Below are 12,225 nucleotides of genomic sequence, written 5' to 3' on the forward strand. Positions count from 1 at the left end.
TTCTTGCAATCAAACATATTTTTTTCATACTGTTGTATATTTCATGCAACCACAAATATGTGCAGCAAAAGTCACGCTGTATTTTTATTTGAAACAAAGGAATATAACAAAAATGGTCTTGAATAGTCTTTTTAACAAAAAATGCAGTGTACAAAAAAATCAACAGCCATCCAAGTATGGATGCAGGTGGTTGTCAAAAATGTGCAGAGAATTGCACAAAGCAATATCCACTTGGACATCGGGCTCAGGACACAAGAATGTGTTGTCTAGGAGGCACCATGTCCATCAGATCTCTCCACGGGACGTAGTACATATCCATGGAAACCAACAAGCAACCCTAACATAAAAATGTTAGAAAGAGTAATCATGTAGTACAACAGAATGTATGGGGTTTTTTTTGTTTCTGTTAATTGTACTAATACTCCACAGAGGGATCGGTTGCCCAAATAACTCTTGGGAATTCAAGTATACCTGACCTTGATTTGTTTTCTCTGGACATGGTAAGATGGCTTCTTCACTGATCATCATTCTCTTTTGCACTAGTCACACGGGACATGGCTTGTACAGCAGATCACCATGCAATGCCACCCCCTCACAAAAAAGTAGGCAAACGGTAAGGGAACATAGTGATGGCTAAGGGAAGGGCATAGCAGAGTTTGAGGGGCTGAGGTGCAAAGACTGATGGGGACAATATATGGGCTGTGGGGGAGGGCATGGCAGGGGATGATGGTTACAGAGCAAATGCTCTGAAAAATATATCTCATCTTTAATTCGAGGTCATCTTCGAATAGAGGTCTACAAGACTAAGATCCAGAAACCCTGCATCGCTGCAGGGGAGCGGGATCCTCCTCTATGGCAGCCGGTGAGCGTCTGTGCGACAACTTCCGCTGCTGCCGTCACTTCCTCTGGGGCTTCTATAACGGAGCACCGGCCTCGCATGACCTTCCGGTGCTTCACCATAGAAGCCCCGGCTGAAGTGCCGGCAGCAGCAGAGGGTGTCTGTGTATTGGCATTTTAGTATGTGTTAGTCTGTGTGTAAATATGTGCATGGTACTTGTGGGGAGGGACACCAAACAAATCTTGCACCCAGCATCACACCAACTGGTGGCAATTCAATGTGTCTCGTTTTACATAATAATATTTCTTGTTAAGTTACTATTTTCAGCTGATGTTTTTCACTGATAATTCTATAGATATAATGTGAACAAACCTGAGTTACTGTAATTGCTGATTCTTGAAGACTGATGTTAACAAGTGTTGGCATTGGAATACCTTTACGAAGACCATCTGAGGGAAAAAAAAAGACATAGATAAGGGTTATGATTTCCAAACAAAAAACCAAAACTTCAGGATTCAATAGCGACAGAGAAGACTTTTTATAGAGTTTGTGACCTTATGTACAGGGACACGGAATGGAGGGTGCTGGAGGTGTTACTCTGTGGTAGGGGGGCAGCATTTCGCACACTGGTTGAGGCCTGCATTAAGGACAGAGGTCCATGCGAGGTTGGGGATGAGGCAGCTGTCAGCTGCACTGCTGGATAAGTGAACGGAGTAGGAGGGGAATTGGGAGAAGGTGTGTGTGTGTGTGGGTGTGAATGTGTTAGAGAGACTATGTGTTAGTGTATGGGGTTCCAGAGTGGGTATCCATATTAGAGTGAGTTTGTGTGCATCTGTATTAGTGTATGGTGTTTGCATGTGTTATTCTGCAGCGTTAGAATATGTTAGTGTATGGCTTTAGTATGTGTTACTGTGTGATATTAGAATGTGTGTGACCAATAAAGTCGCTTGTACGGACCTTTAACTGTTGCAGCAGGGAGACCAGTGATCTCTGCCGGCCAAGTTGCGGCACCAGGATTTTAAAAGTCTGTACGAGCGACTCTATTGGTCACCAGCAGGGGGCACGTCTGCCATCAACCAATGAAGTACAGGTGTACTTCATTGGTTGATGGCAGAGGAGGCCCCTGCAGGCAACCAATAGAGTCGCTCGTATGGACATTGAAAATCCTGGCGCCAAAGCTGCTGCGTAGTCCGTACCGCGTTAACTCTGTATTAACCCCTTCTACAAAAACCAGCAAAAAAACGAGAAAAAAAAAATTAACACAAAGAATGTACAGGAATATTTGCCCGAACCGAACACAGGAACGTCCGAATATTCACGGAAAACAAAGATTTTCCCCCCCACGAAGACGAAGATGAACATGATGAGTTGGCCAGCGCCCAAGTCTAGTTAATACTGCACCACTAACCTAAGTCTAACCCCTGCTAATGTATTATCAGATTCATATACTATCTTTGCAAATGGTTTTCATCCCAGCACATTTACAAATTTTATTTTTTGTTCTATTAAAAGATAATACATTTTATCTAAAGAAATAGAATAGTACAAGGCTTAATTTTTTGGACTATATCCCAATGACATATGTTTTTACAATCCTTCAGTATCATGTTGCTGGTTTGAAATCCAAGGCATTCAATGTACAGTAAATTTAGGTTAAAACAGTCAGTAGTGATCCACCGACCTTGAAAACCACAGCCAAGTACAAAGAAGATGTCTACCCCATAAGACATAACATATAAGTGCAGATAAATACACAAGCTTTCTAAATCATTGAGAACTGGATCATATCTGTGGAGATGGACAGAGGTTCGGGACTTACCCCCCTAAAATAATATTAAAACATTTGTTTGGTGTCTTACCGTTTATGCCTTGAAGAACAGATTCTTGCAAACTGTGCCCCAAAGAACTCTCTAATGCTGCTATCTGTGAAGTAAATTGTAAGGTGTCTAGAGAGAAGGGGCTCAAATTGAATCACCTGACAAAAAAGTAGGCTTTTTTTTTTTATAAATTGAAAGTGGCATGTGAAGATCATACTCACACGTAAGGAGGGCACAAATCAAGAACAATGATTTCTAATTGCTCAAATACTTATACGCATTAAATGCACATACCTGATTATCACAAACCAGCATGTGCTGATTCTATCTAAACTGTTTTGTGTCTAATGAGATCATTGCAATATGTTATTACATCTAAGATGAACCAGCCAGTTGGGTATGCGTTTTGATGACTTTTCCCCCATGTGTTACGTGACTATATTTGTTTTGCTTTTTCATTTAATAACATGGATCAACCAAAATAGTTAAGCTCTAGTGTGTTGGTATGTGAGAAGGAGTTAGATTTTTACAGGTATTCCATCTAAGGTCCTCTCTAAAAGTGTTCAGGGTGTTTGATTCAGTTTCTATTGTACATTAACATTCTTTAACCCCTTAAGGACAATGGGCGGTCCCAAAACCCATTGAAAACAATGCAATTTGAGTCCGTACATGTACGGGCTTTGTCATTAAGGGGTTAAACTAGAAACGTTCTGGTGGATCGTATACAAAGTTTTTGACAGTGTAAATCTAGAATGGATTTTAGCTGTTCCAGTCTAGAATCCATGAATGCTATTTGGGGTTAAGTCAGGAAGTTGAATCACATAGCATGCCTGTTAAACCCAAGCCCAAGATATTTGCAAACACAATAAAGCTTAATTCCGACTAATAGCTACAAGCTCCCCTGTATCATGCCACACATTCCCTAATAAAAGTAGACCCATTTATATCCATGCAACCATCACTTCTCGCCTATTTTTTTTACTCAATCATTCTAAAATGTATTTTTAGGGAGCATGGGAACAGTCTCATATACACAGGTAAACACTCACATCAATGTCGCCCACAGAGCTTTTGAAGTCAAAGAATTTAAGCCTAAAAATGGAATTCAACAAGTCAGTTTCACGTATAATGATTGGTTCTGCTCTATGCAATGCATAATGGTGGCCTAGCAGTCGATAAAAAAAAAGCAAATGCAAAGAGGCTAGCCTATTACCTTTCAATAGCAAAGGAGACACCCAGGTTCAGGCCTGACAGGTGTACTTTATCAGCAATGAAAGTGGCTGCCTGTAGAGAAAAGGGAATTGGCCAATTAGCCCAATATATATAACAAGTAAAATTCAGAATGTGGCATAAACACTAATATATTGGAATAAACAATATTTGGCTACCCCCCAAATCCTTAACACTTTAACAGTTTAATACCCTGAAGGTTATCTGCATAAGGTTATCTGTCTAGCGGGGGCAGCCGGTGGATGTCTGCGGGATGTGCGTAGACAACCTCCGCTGCTACCCGGCGCTTCCATGACTGAGCACCGGAAGGACATTTGCTTCATCATTCTGCAGTGGCAGAAGCAGAGGTCGTCTGGCAGCCGGCGGATGTTTGTGTGATGTGCGCAGACAACCTCCGTTTCTGCCAGCACTTTCGCTAGGGCTTCTATAATGGAGCAGAAGGTCATGTCACGCTGGAGCTCCATCCCAGAGAAAGTGTCAGGTAGCAGTGGAGGTTGTGTGCGCGCATTGCACAGACGATCATTGGCTGCCAGAGAGGAGGATCCAGGTCCCCTGCAGCGCTGTGGGGGGTCTGGATCTTAGTCTTATAGTAAGACCTCTATTTGAGGTCAGCTTATAAAACGACCTAGAATAAAATAAGGGATATTTTTCAGAGTATTTGCGCTGAAAAAAACCTTGTCTTATATTCGAACAAATACGGTACAATGTGTATTGATTATTTTGTTGTTAGGGATAGCTGTTTTAGTACAGTAGCATAGACATTTTAGGACAAAGCTAGATTAGATATGTATTTAGGATTTCTTGCTACATTCTTACATACGTTTTGCCATATTTATTAATAAATCATTGTCATAACAGGAGACATGTTCTTTTGTCTTGATGTCTAGAATTACATGTTTTCTTTATGCATGCTTGTGTGGGATTCTAATTATAGAATAGCTCAGTCTTAATCACCCAGCTTGACACTTTGACTATTGAAAGTCTATGGAGGAGTGGACTTTATTAGCACTGCCATAAAGCATCAGCTCAGTGTTGGTGCTTGAGTGACTCAAAATACCACATGACTGACACCACCAACGTCCCTCATAATATATGGTTTATACAAGCATTAAAATATGGATCAAAATAACCTTTGCGTTCTGTCATTCAGTTCTTGACTATGTAAAGTGATACCACTAACTGGAGAGTATCACTTAAGACTATTCGAACAACAAAACCTCTTACCATACTAAAAGAAAATAGTTGGTTTGTGATTAAATATGGCAACACAACCATGCCTTGAAGAAGCCCAGTCATTTCCAAGGTGATGTTTCTGGGAGTCAAGGTGACCAGAGGGACTTTTGTGGCTCTTATAGTCAGTATCATAGCCTGAGACACAGGGTAGTAATCCCTGATCTAAGAAAAAAATAATGAAATGATCACAGATAAACAGCGAATACATACAAAGCTTTTAAAAAATAGTGTGATCCTAATCAACAAAACAGTCCACAGTAAATAATTAATAGTAGTATACTGTACATTTTATTATATTATTATTAATATATTAGATTTCCATATAATTGCTAATATTGTTATTAATATTGATTTTGTCCGTATTAACTACCATTATCATAATTATATCAGTAAGGAGCTTCTCTACAGAAATGTCTTAAATTATAGGGGTTTTCATCAAAAGGGATCGCAGCGCATGTTTAAACAATAATGGAAACTTGCTACGGCACACATTATGTATTTAGAAAAATTTATTATCGACTTAAGATCCTTGAAATCAGAAAAAAAAATCAACTGTATAATTCTAATTTGAATTTAGATTCCATTTTGTGTCATTTGCATTTATACTTCCCAGCTATGACATCACATCTGGCTCCACCAGAGGCAGGTCCAGTCTGGCAGACATTTACATGAAAGCCCAGTAAGATATTTTGTTTTATTTGCCAACTATCATACCTTAGGAATGATTGCCCCATAGTCACCTGTTCGCAACCAAAATGCATGAGGAAACTGCGAGGAGAGAATTACAGTGATATCATTGTTAATTATTGACTGTTGTAGCGTGTCATAATCACAGCATCACTCTTAATTATTAGCATCGCATCCTATTATTTACACTATTATACCCGGCAGCCAACATTTAATTCAAAGTTAAGTTATTTAAGGCCTTCATGAAATTTACTATGAATTATACAAGGTCTCACCAACTCATGTTGGAAGAAACTGGGATATTGATATAAACACAAAGTATTTAAATGTCAATCTACCTTAAAATAAAAAGACGTACGTACAGTACATAAACCACATTATACTTACCTGTTCATGTGTCAATGTCATCTTTAAGACATCAGACAGGAAGTAGTTTCTCCCCAAAGAGTTAAAGAAATATTCAGAGAAGCCGACATACATCATAGATCCCCTTCCTTCGGGCAAAGTGATAACGGTTTTTGGAGGGGGATCTTCCTTGGAGGAGCCGATGGGATGAACAGTTCCCTGAAAATTAGAGTTGTCATGCATTTTGTATTTTAATTTATTCTTTTAAGTTGGCGGACTATATCCTGTGTAAAAATGATGATGCAGGTAGGTAGGTTTTTTGTAGGCTATGGCTGTGATGTCACACAAGTTGCCTCTATGATATTTGTCGATGATTTCACTTCTTTTCGGTGTGTTTGTATGCATTACGTATTGTCTACACTAAAAGTAAGCACTGTGGTTGGAATATTTAATGGGTGAGATAACAATATTAAAGTAATTATGTGTCAAATCACAAATACTTTACATGCAATTAATCTTTTTGACACGGTGGGACTAAATTAAGGAAAAGGATTATCAAGCTCCACAGTGGTATTGAACATTTATCCCTTGCTCACCAGGGCTATCTGGGCTATCTTGTTCCTCCTAAAAATCAGGATTTTTTGGGCATTTTTACTATGGATTTGTTCAACCATAATCTCCCTCTTCTGATTTACTGTATCCACACATACATATTACATATTGTTTTATTCTGAACAGCTGGAGCTACCTTTTGATGTTATATCTATATATTTGTTACATTTCATTCTAAGGACAGGCTGATAAACCGTCTACAGTCACTATGGTCAGATGTTTTAGAAGTTAATATTTTATTATCATTTTCCTTTCCACTGTTAGTGCCAGGGTGGGAGAGGATTGAACCTATAGACTAAGCACTGGCTTTGTCATGTGATTGGTTTTCACAGCGATCACATGACTGGTTCCCGCGTGTTTCAAATGCTTGTAAGGCTGACCCTTCATCTGGGAACAGAAAGCTACACTGTGGTGCAGCGAAGGATTCTATTTTTTTGAGGACGGCATACAATGTAATTTATTCCAAAGATAAAATATCAGAGAAGACTACAAATAAAAAGGACTTTTCTATCGGAAACATCACTTTAGAAAAGATGGAACCTTCTGCTTATATGTTACTATAGAAACCACTAGATGTCACTATGTGTCTGCATACTTATCTGCAATCAAATCATTTTTATGCCAATACAGACAAAAAAAAAAGGATCCAATTAGTAAATCCAAACAAGAAAACTTTAACATTTGTAACAGTAGTCAATAAGCTCATTTGGGACCTTGTGATATATATTTACGAGGCAGATCAACAGGTGGTAGTTCTACACTCATGGGAAATAGTGATCTTCTAACAATTTTTAGCTACATTTTTTTCATTACGATTTCCAGGCCATGTTCATTAACCCTTCATTATTTGCTCAAATAATGTATAATGTGATCATGACTATATGGAAACAATGATGTATTACTGTACGGACACTGTTACCTTTAGATCCAAATCTATGTGGGTCTTCTCTACATGTGGAGGATTTATCAGAGTGTAATTAAGTTCAGTGACGGTATCAACATAAGAAGTAACTGTGGGGTTAGAAAATAATTGAGATTAGACAGTGATTTAGAAGAAAATAAAACCTATTTTATGAAAGGCCACTTTGGCTAGGAAATAGTTTCATCCTCATGTTGAGTAGACAACTATATGATTTCAAATCAAGAGCTCATGTTATTAAGCAATTATGATTTTATGAGTAATGCTATCGTTATAACCTCTGGTTTAGTAATACTTAAAAAATGTGTTCATGTGATTAAATCAAACTATATTTGATCATCTGACCTAAAGAGTTTTTCTTTGTTGATTGGATACAAGCTCTTAAGACAGCCTGTGACCTCATAGAAAGGGCTTGATCACACTTGACGCAAAGTGTAGCCCGAGCAAAGTGTAGCACTATGGCTATTGCTTCATCTTTGAGAAGGTATAGACAACCTGACCGTACAAAGACAACATTATCCAGGACTTGTGATATTGATTGGTGTTGATGGTGCATTTTAGGGAAATGTCTGCCACAAAGCTTGTTGCTGGACAACATTTACATCGAGTATAATCTTGGTTTAAAGATTACATATGAAAAGGTTTTGACAAGTACTCAACCGAGAACCGACAGCCACTTAATAGCCTGCCTTACGATGTGTCCCTACTCAGGAGTGTCTCAACTTTTACCTCACTTATCCCATAACAGAGGAGACATCTCCATTAACATATCAGTCTGATCCTGCCACAAGGGCAGTCTTAAACTGAAAGATGTGGAAGATTTCCTCTGGATAAAGGAGTCAACAGTACTGGCCTTTGTTAAATATGGATCCTGGGGTCTAAAATTGAGAAGAAATGTGAGAAGAAGTATGCATAAAATATAACTTTTATTAGGTCCTAATAAAACTGGGAGTAGATAGCCTGCCTAAAAAAAATAAACCTTAACTGTTTTAAGAAATGATTCCTAGCCTCCTGGCACAAAAATGCTTCCTTTCATTTATAGCCTTGTCACTAGAGCTAAGTATCTCAAAGTTACCTTAGATGTGTTTCACTGGCTACATGACAGCTTTGTCAGAAAATCCCACTTTCTGCCCTCCCAACAAAACAAGAAAAAATACAGTACCAGAATACGTCATGAGATTAACATCACAGCACACATGGCTTTGAGGAAACAAAATAAAATTGTGTGGTAACTCCCACAAGAGAAAAGTCTCTTTTCTTGTCGATGTCTACTTTAACAAAAGTATTGCACTCTAGAGCGACAGCAAAAATCTGCATTTTGGTCAATTTCCACTATTTCCACTAGGAGGCAGAGTTGTAAAGCAATAAATGAATTTGTGACTCAACATAGGTAATTGCCAAGCTATGCGGTAAGAGGAGGTTTCTTTTTTAACCATTTGCGTTATTAAAGAACGCTTCTAATTTTAACATAACACATTATTTAAATGCTAAATTGGAATTGTGTGGGTCTTCTGTTGCGGTATGTTAACTTTAAAATATCTGCTTGCCTCGTGTTCAAAGTTTTACATTCCCACTTTGTGCAGCAATCATAAAACATATTATATATCTAGTATATGCACAGCCAATAATACCATCTCCTGAGCAGGACTTACTGCAAATGTACATTACATTGCCATACTGTATGCCAATATTTGACACAATGTTCTGTTCCATTCTAAATAGAATAATTGTTATGCTCCCCAACTATCCTGTATTTAAAGGGCTAGTCCTGATTTTCCCAATTATCAGTCCAGCCTATAATCAAGCCCCCACAAAGCTTTCCTGTGTTAGACACCTAACTTGTTAGTGGGATATGCACCTTAAATAAAGTATTATTATCTCTGCATAGCCAACTGCTCATCTAGTAATTAGTTGGCTCAAATCAAAGTCTAGTTTTACCTAGCACAAACCAATGCGTGCCCGAATGGCTTGCCCGAATGGCTGGCACATTGTTTTGTGAAATTGAAAGCAAGACATTGTACTGCTCACACGCCAAAATCTTTAAATCACAACCTTCTACCATGTTTTTTTAAACTCCCACCTTGAAATGTGGCCAGCTCTTTCTGCAAGACCCCAACAGCTTCATCCATTTTGGGACATAGCTGAGAAAAGGACACAAGTAGAGTATACAATTGTAAAAATTGATTTACTAAAGACCAACCTTTAAACCCAAGGTCATCTTACTAAAGTGGATATGGCATAAAAAGAGCAATTCAGACATTTACTAAGATCAGCATTTAAAAGAATCCACAAGTTGTTAGGGCAACCCAACGATGGTACAGTGATTAGCTCAATTATTCACTCATACCTACGAGCATCTGAGTGGCAATCTCAAGATGAGTCTCATATTAGAGCTCATGTTTTTCAGTTTTTCACCTTGGGTAACAAGAGCAACAAGCTGACATCTTAGATAACAAGGTGAATGATGGGCGTCCTCCTTCAGCAACTGGGTGTGAGTTATTCAAATGAATAGACTGTGAATATCCTGTGCACCTGCTGGTTAGTCTGGGTACAGATTTTTCTTCTGCAATTAGAGACATTTCTGGGTGGGATTGCTATTAAGAGAGGATGTATTTCAACGTGGAGCCTGCTAACTGGCAGCAAGAGTGTAACATGAGCTGCCATCTTACTTTGTGTCAATTGCAACGTGCCTCAACGTGAACCCGATGAAGCTCGCCTTAACTCTTAATGAGCAGCAAAACTAAGGCTTTATTATAATGCCCCTTTCCTAAAATAAATTGTACTATTTTCATGATGAACAAAACTAATTGAATATCGTTTGTGAATATACGAAGGGGGCCAACTGGGAACGAGACCATAGACAGAGCCAGTGACAACGGAGTTAAGAAATATTTTCTGAACAATTTTCTTATTTCTATTTGCATTTTGGTTAAAGCCTAATAGAATATCTCTTCTATCAATTCAAATGTTACCTTTTTGTTTACATTGTCCCTGATCGGCCTTTCCAAAAACACAGTGAAAAGGTTGTAGAACCAACTGTGGAGTAAGAGAGGTCACATTAACATCAAAAGCGAAATGATTAAGATGACACAATCGTCTAAACTACAATTTCATTCTTGTTGAACAGGTTGGATATTTATAGTGCGTACGTATGAAAGGCACATGACAACAGGTTTCATATTTAGAGAACCCGATCTGATGTTAAATGGATTTTATAAATGATGATTAAAGGGTTACTGTGAGTATTATGTGCATCACCTTTTCTTAAATCAGGTGCGAAAGGTGATAGAAGGAATTATGCTACCGACTGGTACGACAAGGTGCATTTCCTCGCTCACCTCGCTCCTCCAGTCAAGTGAAGTTTAGCGTGTTTAATTTCAGAATGACAAGCAGAAAGAAGCACAGAAGGTCGTCCAGTGGCATCCTTAAATGTATTCAGACGTGCCGTTATGAATACTCCAGAGAGCAGAAGAGTAAAGCTGCCATTGTCATTACTAAAAAAAAAAAAAATCAAAAATATTATTACGGTATATCGTATTATCACAGCAGTTATCCTAAAATTAAATTCCCCTCAAAGATCTTCTTATCATCAGGTGGTGCTACAATTTCCATGACTCTTTGATGGCTTTCAGATAGCAAAAGGCTGAATAAGAACCATGATATAGATAGGTAAATATAGTTCATCAACAAGTGAATAGCTACCAGATGACTACCCCTGCTGTCAAACTAGAAGATGGGGAACATTGATTTCACCAAGGTAGAACTACTGCCTAACATCTTGCGCCATTGAAGGTCAAATTTGATGTCCAACATGCTACTCAGAACATTAGTTATACAAAGACTGGTATGTGCTGGTGAATATGAATAGTTCTTTTGGATGGAAAACTACAGTATCACTATAGAATTAAATGAATTCTAAAATTATTTTTTTAATGAAATCTTACATGAGCCAGTGTTTCACATTCCAACGTCCATAGACTTTGACCCTTGCTTCTTCACCAGTCACAAGGACATCTGCAGGTGGGTTTGGTACAGCTGACACACGCGAGATCTCAAATTCTTCAATTAAAACCCTTGGGAATATTAAGTATTACATCATGCATCCTTTGTGTTACATGTCATGGCAGGTTATTGACATAAGTAGATAAGGATGTTAGATGTAGCACTTTCAACCATGCATTTGCTTTGTATAAGTATTACTCACCCAGAAATGGAGTAGTTCACTTTCCCAAACATTCGTGTAGTGCCATTGATACTTGGAAGAGTTTCTTTCATTAGTATGTGACGGAGAACTTCTATCCCCTCAGAGCGAACTATGAAATAAAGAAGTCTTGCTGGCATGCATCGTCTTCTATACCAGTGCACTACTGAAAGGCTCTTCTCTTTACTCACCATAGTCTAACCATTTCTGAGATACCCGTATCATAACTCCAGGGCTAGAATATCCAGACTGGAAGAGACAGCTCCACAAAAACAACAGTCTCCACATTCTCTCTTTCTGATAAAAAAAAAATACAATTTTTTACAAAATTCCTTCTCTTCGA

General features: G+C 38.4%; 1 protein-coding gene across 1 annotated transcript; it reads right to left on the minus strand.

Moving 5' to 3' along the window:
* On the minus strand, positions 1 to 12,177 carry LOC128471912 (BPI fold-containing family C protein-like). The gene is made up of 15 exons (XM_053453910.1): positions 12,074 to 12,177; positions 11,886 to 11,994; positions 11,626 to 11,754; positions 11,020 to 11,175; positions 10,654 to 10,717; positions 9,762 to 9,822; positions 7,682 to 7,773; positions 6,193 to 6,369; positions 5,833 to 5,886; positions 5,110 to 5,280; positions 3,869 to 3,939; positions 3,705 to 3,747; positions 2,698 to 2,761; positions 1,211 to 1,287; positions 1 to 337 (listed from the first exon to the last, which is right to left on the minus strand). Exons 1-15 carry the CDS (start codon positions 12,168 to 12,170, stop codon positions 245 to 247), a joined length of 1,458 nt encoding a protein of 485 aa, XP_053309885.1. The 5' UTR covers positions 12,171 to 12,177; the 3' UTR covers positions 1 to 244.
* Positions 12,178 to 12,225: the final 48 nt, after the last annotated feature.

Source organism: Spea bombifrons, chromosome 13, assembly GCF_027358695.1.
Source record: "Spea bombifrons isolate aSpeBom1 chromosome 13, aSpeBom1.2.pri, whole genome shotgun sequence".
Lineage (NCBI taxonomy): Eukaryota > Metazoa > Chordata > Amphibia > Anura > Pelobatidae > Spea > Spea bombifrons.